At 42.6% G+C, this 18,535-nt stretch overlaps 2 protein-coding genes and 1 non-coding gene across 17 annotated transcripts in view; 2 read left to right on the forward strand and 1 right to left on the reverse strand.

Moving 5' to 3' along the window:
- The window catches only part of TIPIN (TIMELESS interacting protein), a 54,167-nt gene extending 42,251 nt beyond the window's left edge, over window positions 1-11,916 (forward strand). For all 8 annotated transcript variants that reach the window (XM_033189668.1, XM_033189669.1, XM_033189672.1 and 5 more), the window contains 2 exons: window positions 6,759-6,965; window positions 10,930-11,916. In XM_033189668.1, coding sequence (XP_033045559.1) covers window positions 6,759-6,965; window positions 10,930-11,171 — 449 coding nt within the window. In that variant the 3' untranslated portion in view covers window positions 11,172-11,916. The remainder of the gene's footprint in view (window positions 1-6,758; window positions 6,966-10,929) is intronic.
- On the forward strand, window positions 142-276 carry LOC117071899. Its single transcript, XR_004432624.1, has one exon.
- Window positions 11,917-13,753: 1,837 nt separating the features above from the next.
- The window catches only part of DIS3L (DIS3 like exosome 3'-5' exoribonuclease), a 43,506-nt gene continuing 38,724 nt past the window's right edge, over window positions 13,754-18,535 (reverse strand). For all 8 annotated transcript variants that reach the window (XM_033189687.1, XM_033189686.1, XM_033189690.1 and 5 more), the window contains 5 exons: window positions 18,344-18,498; window positions 18,069-18,247; window positions 15,443-15,588; window positions 14,591-14,765; window positions 13,754-14,497 (listed from right to left, as the gene is read on the reverse strand). In XM_033189687.1, the coding sequence (XP_033045578.1) occupies window positions 14,192-14,497; window positions 14,591-14,765; window positions 15,443-15,588; window positions 18,069-18,247; window positions 18,344-18,498 (961 nt within the window). In that variant the 3' untranslated portion in view covers window positions 13,754-14,191. The remainder of the gene's footprint in view (window positions 14,498-14,590; window positions 14,766-15,442; window positions 15,589-18,068; window positions 18,248-18,343; window positions 18,499-18,535) is intronic.

Here is an 18,535-nt window from a genome sequence, read left to right on the forward strand (position 1 = left end):
ATATATCAAGATAAAGTGTTCATATACACATGCACCATTGGATTATGTGGTACTGGGAAATTAGGCAGAATGATTTGATGATGAAAGTTTGCATTTCACTTAGAGTGCAGCTCTCGGATATAGGACTTTAGTGAGACCTATGTGACTGTTCCTGGTATTGATTGCATTGTTAGTTGTACAATGCAACCATAGACAGTCACACACATTAAAACAGATGGTTCCTGCCGACAGGGTCTGTATAGTTATCAGATTTTCTGTGCGATGGCTCCATACATGTTTGTTTTTGTTTTTTAACTTTTTTTTTTTTTCTTTTTTTTGAGACGGAGTCTCACTCTGTCGCCGGGGCTGGAGTGCAGTGGCCGGATCTCAGCTCACTGCAGGTTCCGCCTCCCGGGTTCACGCCATTCTCCTGCCTCAGCCTCCCGAGTAGCTGGGACTACAGGCGCCCGCCACCTCGCCCGGCTAGTTTTTTTTTGTAATTTTAGTAGAGACGGGGTTTCACCGTGTTAGCCAGGATGGTCTGGATCTCCTGACCTCGTGATCCGCCCGTCTCGGCCTCCCAAAGTGCTGGGATTACAGGCTTGAGCCACCGCGCCTGGCCGTTTTTAAACTTTTAACAGATGTGGAAGAAAATACAGGTTCCATGTACAATTCCCTAAAGTTATTTATAAACTATTTCCAAACATGTGAAGGAATGTGATTTAAATAATCCATGATTTAAATTTCTTAGTAAAATATGTATTGATGGCATAGGACTGGGTATATGTAAAGGAATGAGTTATTGCAGTTCTAAATTCCACCACATATACTACTGGGTTACTTTTTGAGGTGCCCGGTATGTAATACAGCTCAAGGATAAAAAAGTGACTAAGATCAGGCCGCTTTGTGGGCTAATACAGTAATGAATCAATCAGACATACAACATTGCTAGTAGTGTGGTAGGTGTTATAATTAGAGGTATGAGTAGGTCACAGGGTGGGATGCAAAGGAGAGGATAGTTGCATGTCCCTGGGGGTGGAGGGAGAGCTTCACAAAGGAGGATTCAGAACAATTTTGATTTGGGGGTGGGAGGAAGAAGAAATAAATTTAAAAAAAAAGTATTTTGAATGAACAGTAGAGGTCAGGCAGAGGTGATTTTGAATGAGGGAGCCACCTATGCAGAGGTATAAATTAACATGGATTTCAGGCTCCATATTCTATGGCAGTAAAAAAAAAAAAAAGATAAGGCCTGGCATGGTGGCTCATGCGTGTAATCCCAGCACTTTGGGAGGCCAAGACGGGCAGATCCCTTGAGGTCAGGAGTTCGAGACCAGCCTGGCCAACATGGTGAAACCCCATCTCTTCTAAAAAATACAAAAAATTAGCCTGGCGTGGTGGCATATGCCTGTAATCCCAGCTACTCGGGAGGCTAAGACAGTAGAATTGCTTGAACCCTGGAGGCGGAGGTTGCAGTGAGCTGAGATGGTGCGATTTGCACTCCAGCCTGGGCAAAATGAGCAAAACTCCATCTCAAAAAAAAAAAAAAGATAATTTAACACGGACCATTCAGAGAATTACAAGCATGCTGAAATACAGGATACAAATAAGAGAACTGTATCTGAGATTTTTGTTTGTTGTGTGATATATTTCGTTTGTATCTTAAAAGAATAGTCTCCAAATTTTTTTGATCAGGCACCACAAAAGTAAAAATGTTTTGACCATTTTATTTGTTGATTAAATACATTTACTTCTATACTTTTTTTTTGATTTGCGATGTACTTTTTTTTTTTTTTTTTTTTGAGAAGGAGTCTCATTCTGTTGCCTGGGCTAGAGTGTAGTGGTGTGATCTCTGCTCACTGCAACCTCCGCCTCCTGAGTTCAAGTAATTCTCCTGCCTCAGCCTCCCAGTAGCTGGGATTACAGGTGCGCACCACCACACCCAGCTAATTTTTGTATTTTTAGTAGAAACAGGGTTTCATCACGTTGACCAGGCTGGTCTCAAACTCCTGATCTCAGGTGGTTCACCCGCCTTGGCCTCCCAAAGTGCTAGGGTTACAGGCGTGAGCCAGTGAACCACTGCGCCTGACCTAAATTTAATTTTTGTAGTGATAGGATCTCACTATGTTGCCCAGGCTGGTCTCTATCTCCCGGCCTCAAACAGTCTGCCTTGGCCTCCCAACGTGCTGGGATTACAGGTGTGAGCCACTGTGCTTGGCCTCCAGCTGTTCCTTGGACATTTCAGGCACATTTCTATTCTAAGGCTTTTGTATTGTTGTACTCTGCCTGGAACACTCTTCCCTTGTACCCCTCAAGTCTGCATCACTGTCTTACACTCTTCAAACTGTGCTCAAGTGACAACTCAGTGAAGCCTCCGCATTACACTGTTATAGTTGCATCCCCACTCCCATCATTTCTGACTCCCCCATGCTGTTTCCTTTTGCATTGCACTTATTTCCCTTTAATTTTTATATAGTTTACTTATGTTTTAGTTTGTTTTGACCACAATGATGGCATCTTGTAACACATTGAATATTTCTAGCTTTAGCTTCTTTGCCATAATCACTTGCCAATGAATGTTGCAGTAAATGAATTTCATGTGTACTTCTAATTTTTTAAAATTTCATTTCATTTTTATTATTTATTTTTGAGACAGGGCCTCACTCTGTCACCCAGAGTGGAGCACAGTGGCATGATCACAGCTCTGCAGCCTTGACCTCCAGAGCTTAAGCAATCCTCCCACCTCAGCCTCCTGAGTAGTTTGGAGTACTGGCGTGCACCACCTGCCTGGCCAAGTTTTCTTTTTTATAGAGACAGGATCTCCCTATGTTTCTTTTTTTTTTTGAGACGGAGTCTTGCTCTGTCACCCAGGCTGGAGTGCAGTGGCAGGATCTCTGCTCACTGCAAGCTCTGCCTCCTGGGTTCATGCCATTCTCCTGCCTCAGCCTTCCGAGTAAATTACAGGTGCCTGCCACCACGCCCGGCTAAGTTTTTGTATTTTTAGTAGAGACAGGGTTTCACTGTGCTAGCCAGGATGGTCTCGATCTCCTGACCTCGTGATCCACCCGCCTCAGCCTCCCAAAGTGCTGGAATTACAGGTGTGAGCCATCGCCCCTGGCCGGCGTCTCCCTATGTTTCGCAGGCTGGTCTCAAATTCCTGGGTCCATGTGATCCTCCCACCTTGGTTTCCCAAAGTGCTGGGATTACAGGCATGAGCTGCTGCACCCAGCTTTAAATCTCATTTTAATCCTACTCAAAGGAACCAGCTGCTTCTTACAAAATATATTGTTTATATAAATAGGTCATCTATTACTGAAGATACCTTTCTTTTCTTGGTTCATAAAAAGTAGTTGTTTTTTTTTTTCCACTTTTCTTTATAATAGAGACGGAGTCTTGCTGTGTTGGTCACGTTGGTCTTGAACTCTTGTTCTCAAGCAATCCTTCTGCCTCAATTTCCCAAAGTGCCAGGATTACAGGCGTGAGCCACCTTGCCCAGTCAAAATTAGTTCTTTGAGTTCATTTGAAGCCAGAAGTTAGGGACCAGAGTGGTCAACACCTGTAGTCCCAGCTATTTAGAAGGCTGAGGCAGGAGGATCCTTTGAATCCATGGAGTTTGAGGCTGGAGGGAGCTATGATCATGCCACTGTACTCTAGCCTGGATGGCAGAGTGAGACCCCATCTCTTGAGAAAACAAAAAAAAAGTAGTTATTTATGTATTTTGTTATTGATTTAGAATCCTGCAACCCTGTAAGAGGAAGCACATTAAAAACTCCATATGTTTCATAAGTGGGTTTTTTTTTTTTTTTTTGAGATGGAGTTTTACCCTTGTTGCCCAGGCTGGAGTGCAATGGCATGATCTCGGCTCACCACAACCTCTGCCTCCCTGGTTCAAGCAATTCTCCTGCCTCAGCCTCCTGAGTAGCTGGGATTACAGGCATGCGCCACCATGCCCGGCTAATTTTTGTATTTTTAGTAGAGACAGGGTTTCACCATGTTGGTCAGGCTGGTCTTGAACTCCTGACCTCAGGTGATCTGCCTGCCTCAGCCTCCCAAAGTGCTGGGATTACAGGTGTGAGCCACTGGGCCTGGCTCATAAGTGGCCCCAATGCTTGTTTCTTAACTGCTTCAGCAATGTTTCCTACATATATCAGTATCAGTATTTCCTGACAATGGAGGCCATTTTAGTTTCTTGCTACATTTTTGTTTTCCATGTCAGGAAGGAAAAGTGGCTTTTCATTTTTCACTATTAAAGAAGAAACCTTAAAAGGGAGTTTGATTGTAAAGGGCTGAATTAAGTATCATATGATTTTTATCTCTCACTGAAATAATTGTAAAGGTCTGTCTTTATGTTTTAAATATTTGTTTTTTTGTTTGCTTGTTTGTTTTTTGAGACTGAGTCTTGCTCTTGTCGCCCAGGCTGGAGTGCAGTGGCGTGATCTCGGCTTCCTGCCAGCTCTGCCTCCCAGGTTCACGCCATTCTCCTGCCTCAGCCTCCTGAGTAACTGGGACTACAGGCGCCTGCCACCATGCCTGGCTAATTTTTGTATTTTTTAAAGAAGAGACAGGGTTTCACCGTGTTAGCCAGGATGGTCTTGATCTCCTGTCTTTGTGATCTGCCTGCCTCGGCCTCCCAAAATGCTGGGATTACAGGCATGAGCCACCGCACCCAGCCCTTAAATGTTTTTTTAATTGTGATGGTTCTTCTATAATTAGCTAATATTTCAAGGCATAATATATACATAGAACAAGCATAGTATATATAAAGACATGTTTCAAATGGTGACTTGAATTTTTTGACCAACTTGTCAGATGTGATGGGGTTTATCTTTTTTTTTTTTTTTTTCTTGAGACGGAGTCTCGCTCTGTCACCCAGGCTGGAGTGCAGTGGCCGGATCGCAGCTCACTGCAAGCTCCACCTCCCGGGTTTACGCCATTATCCTGCCTCAGCTTCCCAAGTAGCTGGGACTACAGGCGCCCGTCACCTTGCTTGACTAGCTTTTTTGTATTTTTTTAGTAGAGATGGGGTTTCACCGTGTTAAGCAGGATGGTCTCGATCTCCTGACCTCGTGATCTGCCCGTCTCAGCCTCCCAAAGTGCTGGTATTACAGGCTTGAGCCACCGTGCCTGGCCTATCTTTTTTTTAAATTTCATAATATGAATGATGTAGATAGAAGGTAAAGTGTCAGCTCTGCTGTTTTTTTTTTTATTTTGCTTGTGCTTCTATTCTACTTACATTTTGTTATTTTGTAGAATCTTTTTAACCTAACACTTGTGCATTTGGTTGGGGTTGTTTGGTTAAAGTAAGATGAAATCCGTAAGTTTATTTGACTGGGCAATCAGAAACAGCTGTATATCTGAAATTGTAAAGTGAGTAGGGTCCCCATTCTCCACCCTTTTACAGTATTGTAAAGTGAGTAGGGTCCCCATTCTCCACCCTTTTATAGAGTGGCTCACAGATCAGACAGTAACTGTCATAAGGACAAGGGACAGTTAACAACTGCTGGTCTTATTTTAAATATGTTAGTAAAACATAGTTCTTCTTAATTCTAAATGAAATATAAATGGAAGATCTATTATTTACTTTCATACCACTGTGGATCATTTTGGGGACATCCTACCTTGAGTTAACTGGTTTAGAGGGCTTTAAGAATTTATTACTTATAATGTAGACCATACTGAATTTAAAAAGAAATTCATTTGGAAATATGTCCATAGATTTTTAAATTTCTTTTTTCATTTGTCAGTGTTTAACTCTACAAAAGATAATGTTCTATATAAACTTACCTTTTACTGGCCGGGTGCATTGGCTCATGCCTGTGATCTCAGCACTTTGAGAGGCTGAGGCAGGTGGATCACCTCAGGTCTGGAATTTGAGACCAGCCTGGTCAACATAGTGAAACCTTGTTTCTACTAAAAATACAAAAATTAGCTGGGCATGGTGGCAGGCGCCTGTAATCCCAGCTACTTGGGAGGCTGATGGAGGAGAATCACTTGAACCTGGGAGGTGGAGGTTGCAGGGAGCCAAGATCAAGCCATTGTACTCCAGCCTGGGTTACAAGAGCGAAACTCCATCTCAAAAAATAAAATAAAATTATCTTTTCCCATATAGTCACTGGGAAACTATTGAAATGTGTTGGTTTAATGTAGAACAAGAATATGGTTTGGATTCCTTAAGTTCTTTGATTAGGCCAAGTATAAAATATTTCTAATTACAACCAAGAACTTTTTGTTTCCTTTCCTTTCTTTTCTTTTTTTTTTTTTTTTTTTTTTTTTGAGACAGAGTCTTGCTCTGTAGCCTAGGCTAGAATACAGTGGTGCGATCTTGCTCACTGCTACCTCCGCCTCCCAGGTCCCGGTTCAAGCAATTCTCCTGCCTCAGCCTCCCGAGTAGCTGGGATTATAGGCATGTGCCACCGTGCTTAGCTAATTTTTTTGTATTTTTAGTTGAGATGGGGTTTCACCACGTTGACCAGGCTGGTCTTGAACTCCTGACCTCGTGATCCGCCCGCCTTGGCCTACCAAAGTGCTGGGATTACAGGCGTGAGCCACCGTGCCCGGCCTTCATGCATATTTTAAAGTGTATTTTCATTTGACTTAACGTGTCTCTTTAAACTGAATTATAAATATTTCTTATTTAATTGAATCAAGCATGTTTTCACAACATTCTTATACCTCACAAATTGTTTCTTCAGGTCTGGCTCCCTGCCACTTTAAATCCTTTTTCAATGAGACGCCCTTCTCTAGTCTAACACTGCAGATATACTATTTCTTTTCTATTGCAGATGAAGTTGCGGAAAATAATGAACATGATGTAAATGCTACTGAATTAGATCCCTTTCTGACAAACTCATCTGAAAGTGAGATATTTACTTCTGAGTCAAGTAGAAGCCTAACAGAAGAGCAACAACAAAGAATTGAGAGAAATAAACAACTGGCCTTGGAAAGAAGGCAGGCAAAGCTGCTGAGTAATAGTCAGTCCCTAGAAAATGGTAAATTTTATGCCAAATTTTATGTGCTACCATTAATATATCAAGGACATGTTAGATATTTTAACATCTCTGCTAGCCCCCAAAATAAAATACTTGTAGGAGTGGAAAAGTGTGATATTAAGTTTATGTATATTTTAGAGACTGTGTGTGAGAGAGGAGGGAGAGAATGTATGTGTTTCTCAAAGAATAAATGAATTCAGGATGGTTTTCTAGATAGCTGAGTACCTCTTAAAAATTTATTTTAATCACCTGGCCAGGCGCGGTGGCTCATGCCTGTAATCTCAGCACTTTGGGAGGCCAAGGTGGGTAGATCACCTGAGGTCAGGAGTTCGAGACCAGCCTGGCCAACATGGTGAAACCCCATCTCTACTAAAATTACAAAAATTAGCCAGGCGTGGTGGTGCACACCAGTAATCCCAGTTACTCCGGAGACTGAGGTACAAGAATCACTTGAATCAAGAAGGTGGAGATTGCAGTGAGCCAAGATCGTGCCACTACACTCCAGCCTGGGTGACTGACTAAGACTCTTGAAAAGAAAAAAATATTGTAATCACTTAAAATTGATTTTAAATTCTTGATAAACTTATTCTTCCCTGACTCCTTAAAGCATGTGTCATATACTATTACCTTTAGGACAGTAATTATAATAATACATAAAGAAAAAAAAGGCCAGGTGCAGTGGCTCACGCCTGTAATCCCAGCACTTTAGGAAGCCAAGGTGGACGGATCACCCAAGGTCAGGAGTTCAAGACCAGCCTGGCCAACATGGTGAAACCCTGTCTCTACTAAAAATACAAAAATTAACTGTGCATGGTGGTGTGCACCTGTAATCCCAGTCACTTGGGAGGCTGAGGCAGGAGAATTGCTTGAATCCAGGAGGTGGAGGTTGCAGTGAGCTGAGATCAACCCATTGTACTCCAGCCTGGGCAATAAGAGCAAAACTCCATCTCAAAAAAAAAAAAAAAAAAAAAGAAGAGGCCGGGCGTGGTGGCTCGCGCCTGTAATCCTAATACTTTGGGAGGCCGAGGAGGGTGGATCACAAGGTCAGGAGATCGAGACCATCCTGGCCAACGTGGTGAAACCCCATTTCTACTAAAAATACAAAAATTAGCTGGGCATGGTGGTGTGTGCCTGCCTGTAATCCCAGCTGCTCGGGAGCTGAGGCAGGAGAATCGCTTGAACCTGGGAAGCGGAAGTTGAAGTGAGCTGAGATCAGGGCCGCTGCACTCCAGCCTGGGTGACAGAGCAAGACTCCTCTCCCCCGACCAAAAAAAAAAAAAAAAATGCTTTTGCTTGTGTTTTGTCACTTGGTTGTGAGTTGTTCTTTTAAAGTAGCTGTTTAATTTGCTTATCTGTAGCATTCCCTTCTCACTTCTAAAACTGGCTGAAAAATTGCTTTATTTAAAAAAAATTGTTATTACTATTCTTAGAAACAGTGTCAATCTGTCACCCAGGCTGGAGTGCAGTGGTGTGATCTTGACTCACTGCAGCCTTGAACTTCTGGTCTGAAGCAATCCTCCAGCATTGGGCTTCCAAAGTGCTGGGATTACAGGTGTGAGCCAGTGTACCTGGCCTGAATATGCTGTTTTTAACAGAGATTGTGGATTTGGAAACTACATAACCAAATTTGTTAAAATTATATTTAGAAAGAATTGCAAGTTGGTTTTCAATGAAGTAAGCAGGATTGTGTGTATCTTTCTCAATTTCCAATTCAGTTTTTCCTTTCAAAATGGAAAAATAAGAATTATAGGCCCAGCACACTAGCTCTTGCCTGTAATCCCAGCACTTTGGGAGGCTGAGGCGGGCAGATCGCTTGAGCCCGGGAGTTCAAGACCAGCCTGGGCAACATAGTGAGACCCTGTCTCTACCAAAAAAAAAAAAAAAGAAGAAGAAGAAGAAGAAGAAGAACTAGATTCCATGTTGTAAAAGAAGTTTCACCCAATATATTAAAATTTTCAAGTGAAAATTATTTTGGCTACCTTTTTTTTTCTTTTCAATTAAGATGAATTTACTTTTTCTTTTCTTTTTTTAGATGGAGTCTTGCTCTATATCTCAGGCTAGAGTGCAGTGGCGTGATCTCAGCTCACTGCAACCTTTGCCTCCTGGGTTCAAGCAGTTCCTCTGCTTCAGCCTCCCAAGTAGCTAGGAGTACAAGTGCATGCTGTGACGCCTGGCTAATTTTTGTATTTTTAGTAGAGATGGGGTTTCACTATGTTGGCCAGGCTGGTATTGAACTCCTGACCTCGTGATCTGCCCGCCTCAGCCTCCCAAAGTGCTGAGATTACAGGCATGAGCCACTGCACCCGGCTGAATTTACTTTTTTTTTTTTTTTTTTGAGACAGAGTCTTGCTCTGTCGCCCAGGATGGAGTGCAGTGGCACGATCTCGGCTCACTGCAAGCTCTGCCTCCTTTGTCCACACTATTCTCCTGCCTCAGCCTCCAGAGTAGCTGGGACCACAGGTGCCCGCCACCATGCCTGGCTAATTTTTTGTATTTTTAGTGGAGATGGGGTTTCACCGTGTTAGCCAGGATGGTCTCGATCTCCTGACCTCGCCGCCTGCCTCAGCCTCCCAAAGTGCTGGGATTACAGGCGTGAGCCACCACGCCCAGCCAATTTACTTTTTCTTTATAAATGGATGTTTTATTAGTACCATGTGAAACATTATATGAAGATAGCATTTTTTTGATGGCAGTGGCTTCCTTGCTGTCAATATCAAGTATACCTGGCAATTGGTATTTAAAGCTTACCTCTGTTTATCATACACAACTTAAAATTTGTCCAAATGGAAATAAGTACTTTAAAGTTTCTTATGGATCACTCTGATATAAAACTTAAATGCATTTGGTTTTTATTGGACCTCTTTCTAGTAGTTATGATTTTTGTTTTTAGATGGGGCCTCGCTCTGTTGCCCAGGCTGGAGTGCAGTTGCTGATCTCGGCTCACTGCAACCTCTGCCTTCTAGGTTCAAGCAATTCTCCTGTCTCAGCCTCCCTAGTAGCTGGGATTACAGGTGTGCTCCACCACGTCTGGCTAATTTTTATATTTTTTGTAGAGGCAGGGTTTCACCGTATTGGCCAGACTGGTCTTGAACTCCTGACCTTGAGTGATCTGCCTGCCTCAGCCTCCCAAAGTGCTGAGATTACAGGTATGATCTATTGTGCCCAGCCAATAATAGTTTTGATTTTGAATAAGAACAGTTACATTTGACTATGATCTAAGAGTGTGAATTTAATAACATTTAAAACCATTTTGCTTTTTTTGTTTTTTGGTTACAGGGTCTCACCTTGTCACCCAGGCTGGAGTACAGTGGCACGGTCACAGTTTGCCATCATACCCAGCTAATTTTTTTTTTTTTTTGATGTTTTGTTGACATGGGGTCTCACTATGTGGCCCAGGCTGGTTCTGAACTCCTGAGCTCCAGTGATCCTCCCACCTCAGCCTCCCAAATTGTTGATATTGGGCCTGGCCTCTCTTGCATTTAAAATGGATCTTAATTGTATAAAAATGGGTTTATAGGCCAGGCGTGGTATCTTACATCTGTAATCCTAGGGCTTTGGGAGCCTGAGGCTGGCAGATCACCTGAGGTCAGGAGTTTAAGACCAGTCTGTCCAACATAGTGAAACCCTGTCTCTACTAAAAATACAAAAATTAGCCGTGTGGCTAATTACAGGTGGTGGTGGGCACCTGTAATCTCACCTACTCGGGAAGCTGAGGCAGGAGAATCGCTTGAACCCGGCAGAGGTTGCAGTGAGCCCAGATTGCTCCATTGCACTCCAGCCAAGGTGACGGAGCGAGAATCCATCTCAAAAAAAAAAAAGTGTATTTAGAAGAAAGTGATCATAATTAACATTAAGTGATCATAGATTTCATTTTACTAAACTAAGTTTTTGAAGAGGTTTGTACTTATGCGGTAAGAATGGGTCGGGTACTTATAATGAATAATAATGGTATGATTTCTTTCAGATATGTTAATGAATACAGCCAGGGCACACATGGTTGAAGAGGTTAATACTGATGAGGATCAAAAGGACGAGTCAAATGGATTAAACGAAGACATTCTAGACAATCCATGTAATGATGCTATTGCTAATACTTTAAATGAAGAGGAGGAATTAAAATTAGAGGAAACACTGCTGGACCAGTCTTTTAAAAATGTGCAACAGCAACTTGATGCTACATCCAGAAATATTACTGAAGCTAGATAAGTTTCCATTAAGAGAAAATGTATCTGTTAAGTCATCATCCTGCAAGCTTGGCATTACTATGTATTTTTTCTTCTTGGAGTGAAAATCCTTAGGTAGTAAAACTTTTACAGATTATTGTTTAAAATCTGGTAATCTGGTATTTATTTATAATTATGCTTGTCACTTTAGTTAAATCTATTTGTTCTCTTTAGTGTTCGTTTTTATATAGATATTTCTTCATAAAATGATTAGTAGGTAATAAGGAGTTCCTGCTGCTGGTCTGTCATTGAATGCCTTGTTTTCACTAAGTTTGGAGGTTTTGTTTCTGTTGTTTACTGCTCCTTGCAAAACAGGGTTAACCCATGGACAGTGTGCTCAGAATAGTCTGGGTGAAGTTTTTTTTTTTTTTTGACAGAATCTCGTTCTGTCAGCCAGGCTGGAGTGCAGTGGCACAATCTTGGCTCACTGCAGCCTCCACCTCCTGGGCTCAAGCAATTCTGCCTCAGCCTCCCAAGTAGCTGGGATTACAGGCATGTACCACCACGCCCGGTTAATTTTTGTATTTTCAGTAGAGACAGGGTTTCACCATGTTGGCCAGGCTGGTCTCGAACTCCTAACCTCAGGTAATCCGGCCCCCTTGGCCTCCCAAAGTGCTGGGATTATAGGCGTGAACCACCGCGCCCAGCCTGGGTGAAGTTTTAAGATGTACATATATTCAATATTAATGTCAATTTTTTAAAAGAAGTAAAAATTATCTTAAAAACAATCTACAGGCTTTATGGGTGTTTTTCATTGCTATTTAGTTCTGCAGTTTACACTTTTGGTAAATACAAGGTTTTTACATGTTTTTTAAGGAGTTACTTTAATAGTTAAAAGGTCACATGAAAGGCTAATACATTGCCTGACCCTCATAGGTGCTAGGGTAGTTCAAAGAATGCTTTTTGGCAACTTACTGACTAGTTGGAGTGAAACTTGCAAAGTATCATGGGGAACATAGCATCTAGGTAGGATTCACAGGAAAGACTTTGCTTTTGGTGGAGGAGATTCCCAGTATTGGGAAGCGCATGTACAATAATGATACAGAAATAAGATTGAGGTTAAGGAAGATTTTAGGAATGCTGATTTTGAGACTAGAGGCGTTAGGGCCAAATCGTGAGAACACCTGATTGGAGTTCTTCCTGCCAGGTAGAGGGGGCAGTTACAAGTAAGAAAGGTTAGTGTTAGGAAAGGCTCTCCCACCCCACTCCCTCACCCCTACCCCCGGCCCCCCGCCACTATTTGTGTGTGTGTGTGTGTCCGTCTCACTGTCACTCAGGCTGGAATACAGTGGCCCACTCCTAACTCACTGCAGCCTCAAACTCCTGGGGCTCAAGCAATCCTCTTGCCTTAGCTTCCCAAGTAGCTACGACTGCAGACATGTACTACCATGCCTGGCTAATGTTTTAATTTTTGTAGAGATGGTGTCTCACTCTGTTGACCAGGCTGGTCCTGGGCTCCTGGCCTCAAGTGATCTTCTGTGGCACTTGGCCTCTCACTGTCTTTTCCCTTGGGGAAAGGGCAGAGTGATGGTGCTAGAGTGGCTTCAATCTACAAAGCCAGGACAGACAGGCATCTTCTTTTCAGGCTTTCTGACTCCAGGTGGGGACAGGGAGTGACAAAGATGGTTTGATGGAAAAGCCAGGAAGGTGAGCACAAGGAGAACATCTGGGATGGGGGTCAGGGAGTCAGTTTGTGGGCCTGCTGGGAACTGCCACGAGGATGGGGCAAGAGGCATGTGCATTAGGAGGATTGTGGCTAACTGCAGCCAATAGGGGATCAGCTAGAAGATGGAGAGCAGTTTCAAGGTGCCACCAATGCCTATAGAAACTGCTTCCTCAGGAGGACCTGTTCAGGCTTGTCTACCTTCACAAACTACATTACTGAGAAAGAAGAGTTAATTTTTTTTCTTTCTTCCTTTCTTTTTTTTTTTTTTTTTTTTTGGGACAGAGACTCACTCTGTCGCCCAGGCTGAACAGCAGTGGCGCGATCTTGGCTCACTGCAACCTCCGCCTCCCAGGTTCAAGCAATTCTCTGCCTCAGCCTCCCGAGTAGCTGGGATTACAGGGGCCTGCCAGCAAACAAGGCTAATTTTTGTATTTTTAGTAGAGATGGGGTTTCACCATGTTGGCCGGGATGGTCTTGATCTGATCTTGTGATCCACCCATCTCGGCCTCCCAAAGTGCTGGGATTATAGGTGTGAGCCACCGTGCTTGGCCAAGAGTTAATTTTTCTAGTGGAGTGTTTGCTGGCAAAGTAACGAGTTTCCAACAAGGGGAAGGCCAACGCACCTCATCAAAGTGGGAGGGTGGGAAGGGAGGCCTGTGACAGAACTTTACCTGCACCTTACCACCTGCCCTGTGTCCTATTCCCAACTAGTACTGGAGACAGCAGGGAAGGACTGAGTCAAATATGAAATAGGAGTTTTAAGCGGAGAGGTGGACTCAGGACTAAGTCTTATTATCTGAAAGTGACTGAAAATTACCTGACAGATGTCAGAGGGGCCTATGATCCAAATGTAATTACTGGAAAAATAAAACATTTGAAAGAACTGATTGGAGACAAGATAACCAATAATTTTGGGTTTATTAAACTATTAGAAAGGGGCTAGCAATCTGCAGAGCCACCACTTACTGTCCACTCATTACTGAAAACTCAGTTTCCATAGTGACCTAATTATACTTTATTTAATGCAACTTTAATGAATGAGAGAACTTTTTTTTGAGATGGAGTCTTGCTCTGCTGCCCAGGCTGGAATGCAGTGGCGTGATATCAGTTCACTGCAACCTCCTCCTCGTGAGTTCAGGCAGTTCTCCTGCTTCCACCTCCCAAGTAGCTGGGACTACAGGTGTGAGCCACCGTGCCCGGCTGAGAACATTTTACATATATGTGAAATAGTTACCCAGTCCTGATCGACTAGAGCACCGAGTGACACACATTAAATGTTAAGTTTGAAAGACTGTAAAACATTCACATATGACAGCTCTTAGTGAAGTAAGAGCCTTTCATATTCCATAATTGTTTGAAACATCCAGGAGAGCTAGGTCCCGTATCTCCTCTAGAAGTGTATATAGGCTCCTTCCCTTTGTTTGGCAATATTCTTGATACTCTTCCTGAATGATGTTTACTTTGACTTCTTGGGCAAGCTGAGCTTCTTCCATAGATTTAGTTACTTCTTTCACTAACTCACTCTTCAGCAAGGGGGAGCTCTGAGTAAGTTCTGTATTTGTTATCTTGTATGGTTTGTTACTAATTATTTCAAGTCTGATTGTATCAGAATGGCAACGTGAGGCCTGTACGGATATTCTTACCTAGCATAGAGAAGAAAATACATATTACTAAATCACATTATTTGTTCCTTACATTTTAAATATTAATAATACTTAATAGAAATACAGACTTACGGTTACATGGTCAAACAAATGGAATGTAACAGATTCCCCATCTGTTGTAGTAGAGGTAATTTTGTTTTGACATCGTTGAAGGGATCCTGGTTTCCATGCAGAACGGCTATCTGGGCCAGATGAGATGACTAAACCATCTTTATTTTTTAGATAAGCAGCACCTTTAATCCCAAACCTATATTATGACCAGAATATAAATCCAGAGACAATGTATTCTTAGTGCACAGGTCTTGTATGCTTATCTAGAATACTAGTTTTTCTCCTAGATTAAAAACAAATTACGTTTCCTGTGGTTTACCTCCAAGTATTTATTTCCTAACCTTAGCAGATGGAAACAAAGTATTTTGTTAGATAAGAAAGACCCTAAATTGGATATAGATGTGTATATATACACACATTCCAATGTTCACTTTTTTTTTTTTTGAGACAGATTCTTGCTCTATCACCCAGGCTGGAGTGCAGTGGCACGATCTTGGCTCACTGCAACCTCTGCCTCCTGGGTTCAAGTGATTCTCCTGCCTCAGCCTCCCAGGTAGCTGGGATTTCAGGCACGCATCACCACGCCCAGCTAATTTTTGTACTTTTAGTAGAGACGGGGTTTCACCATGTTGGCCAGGCTGGTCTCGAACTCCTGACCTCAGGCGATCTGCCCACTTGGCCTCCCAAAGTGCTGGGATTATAGGCGTGAGCCACCCCGGCCTCCAATCTTCACATTTATATACTGAATTATATGTTACATTATGTACATATAACTAGTTGCTTAAATATCTTAATAAACTGTATCTATGTACAGTTTGTGTTCTACACTTTACCGAGGATTTGTTATGCACCATTGCATTAGATGTAACATACCTTGGTATAAATACAAGCACACCATTTGTTCTAATTGAATAAATAACTCCATCAGATATGCAACGCTCCTCGGTGGCAGGGTCTTTGTCTTTGAAGTACATGCACTGGAAGAGCTCAGTAGACTGCTTCTGAGAATGCTGTGCTGCCTGTAAGAAGCACAACTCCAAAGTATTATAACACTCCCCTGGCATTCCCCGAAGAAATGAAATTCATATTCAAATGTGAGAATCTATGAAACTATTAACATAAAAATTGTTCTCTATTATGAAATTAAATTACTTTTTGTGGGAACTTAACCATCTAGTATCATCTCCTCAAAAATGTCTTAGAAAATGAATTATTTTATAAAATGAAACCCATTTATAGTTCATGAAATTAGAGGTCAGCAAATTTGAGTCATGTCCACCTTGGGTACAGGAAAAGTATCACATATGTCTTACGTGCCATTTCTTTCTTTTCTTTTCTTTTTTTGAGACGGAGTCTCGCTCTGTAGCCCAGGCTGGAGTGCAGTGGCACGATCTTGGCTCACTGTAAGCTCCGCCTCCCAGGTTCACACCATTCTCCTGCCTCAGCGTCCCAAGTAGCTGGGACTACAGGCGCCCACCACCACGCCTGGATAATTTTTTTTTTGTATTTTTAGTAGAGATGGGGTTTCACTGTGTTAGCCAGGATGGTCTCGATCTCCTGACCTCAAGATCTGCGCACCTCGGCCTCCCAAAGTGCTGGGATTACAAGTGTGCACCACCGCGCCCGGCCAGCCTTTCTTTTCAAGCCTGTCCTACGAAAACCCTATTGGTGGAAGTCTAAATTAGCACTACTGGTAAGGAAGACAATTTAGTAATATGTTTCAGAGTTTCTTTTTCTTTTTTGAAGATGGAGTCTCACTCTGTCGCCTAGGCTGGAGTGCAATAGCGTGATCTTGGCTCCCTGCAACCTCCACCTCCCGGGTTCATGTGATTCTCCCGGGTTCATGCGTGCACCACCATGCCTGGCTGATTTTTGTATTTTTAGTAGTAACGGGGTTTCACCACGTTGGCCAGACTGGTCTCGAACTCCTGAACTCAGTGATCCACCGGCCTTGACCTTGAAAAGTGTTGGGATTACAGTCATGAGCCACTGCACCCGGCCTATCAAAATTTCATTTATGCGTGCACACCTTTCGGCTCAGCAATTCCATTTATAGGAATTTTTCCAGACAATCATCTGAAATGTCTGTATAAGTGTATCCATAAGGATGGTTGTAAATTTGATTGCTTAGAACAGTGCTGCCCAACAGAACTTTCTGCAATGACAGAAATGCTCTCTATCTGTGTTGCCTAATATGTAGCCACTAACCACAAGTGGCCACTGAGCGTGTGCAATGTTGGCAGTGTGACTGAGGAACCAAATTTCAAGTTTTAATTTTAATTAAATTTAGGTAGCCCACATGGCTAGTGCTACAACATTGCACAGCAGACAACTATACCACTGGATATAGAAAATTACATTAAAGATTTAGGTAGTTTCCAATTTCCTGCATTACCCGGTGGTCTAGTTCTATGCTGTGCAATCTTGTAGCAACTGGTAATATGAAATAGAATAGAAAGCAGCTCCAAAACAATGATGTAACATGCTGTGCTATCTATAACAGTTGGATTACATGAAAAAAGCAGATTTCAAACAGCAGGCATGGTATGATTTTTTTTTTTTTTTGAGACAGAGTCTCGCTCTGTTGCCCAGGCTGGAGTGGTGTGATGTTGGCTCACTGCAAGCTCCGCCTCCCGAGTTCAGGCCATTCTCCTGCCTCAGCCTCCTGAGTAGCTGGGACTATAAGCGCCTGCCACCACGCCTGGCTAATTTTTTGTATTTGTAGTAGAGATGGGGTTTCACCGTGTTAGCCAGGATGGTCTCTATCTCCTGACTTCGAGATCTGCCCGCCTCAGCCTCCCAAAGTGCTGGGATTACAGGCGCAAGCCACCGCGCCTGGCTGATAGTTTTATAAATAAAAATGTTAGCAGTGTCTAGAATCATTAATTGTTAGCTCTGGGTGGTAAGATAACAGGTGAGATGTTTCTCTGTCTTCATATCTTTTTTTTTTTTTTTTTTGAGACACAGTCTCAATTCTGTCATCCAGGCTGGAGTGGAGTGGTGCGATCTCGGCTCACTGTAATCTCCACCTCCTGGGTTCAAGCGATTCTCCTGCCTCAGCCTCCCAAGCAACTGGGACTACAGGCATATGCCACCACACCAGGCTAATTTTTGTATTTTTTGTAGAGACAGGGTTTCACCATAATGGTCAGGCTGGTCTCAAACTCCTGACCTCAAGTGATCCGCCCGTTTTGGCCTCACAAAGTGCTAGGATTACAGGCATGAGCCACCGCGCCTGACTTCTGTCATCATATCTTTATGTGTTGCTTGAATCTTTACACTTCCGCCTTTTGGAAAAAAAAAATCTAATAATCTACCGTCAAATCTCCCAAATCCACAAGTTACCTGAGAACATCTACAAACGTTCTGGAAGCACTGGTTAGAATAATTCTAGAATTTAATTTGCTAGAATGTATGATACTTCACTGTACTACACAATAAAGCTGATATTTTCTTAGCAAGAGATGACAGGTAAGAGAATCTTGAAATTCTCTCTTACTCGGTTTCTGTTGTTGATATGTCTGCATAATTCCTCAAGATCTTTGTTGCTGAACAAATTTCCCTTAATTTCCATTTTCTTATCTTTTGAAATGGCAGCCATTAACAAGCGGTGTACTACAATATCTGAATATCTTCTTATTGGAGAAGTAAAGTGGGTATATTTATCTAATGCAAGACCTTCAAAAAGAAAGCAAAAGATCAAAATAAACAAAAGATCTTTAAAAATAACTAGCACAAAGTTATAGCGACACATAGGAACATGGTATGATTCACCGTAATGATGGAACTCCTCCTCCGCGCAGGATCCCGTGGAGAAATACAGAGCATTGGACATGGCCTGCGTGGCCATGGAGCGCAGCAGCCTGTTCACAATGGGATCGTGGGGATCGTTCGCATTATCCAGAGAATCAGCCAGCGTTTTATTGGACCTGACAAAGAACAGAAAAACCATTTGCTGGTCCCAGA

This window comes from Trachypithecus francoisi, unplaced genomic scaffold, assembly GCF_009764315.1.
Source record: "Trachypithecus francoisi isolate TF-2019V2 unplaced genomic scaffold, Tfra_2.0 Lachesis_group3, whole genome shotgun sequence".
Taxonomy (NCBI): Eukaryota; Metazoa; Chordata; class Mammalia; order Primates; family Cercopithecidae; genus Trachypithecus; species Trachypithecus francoisi.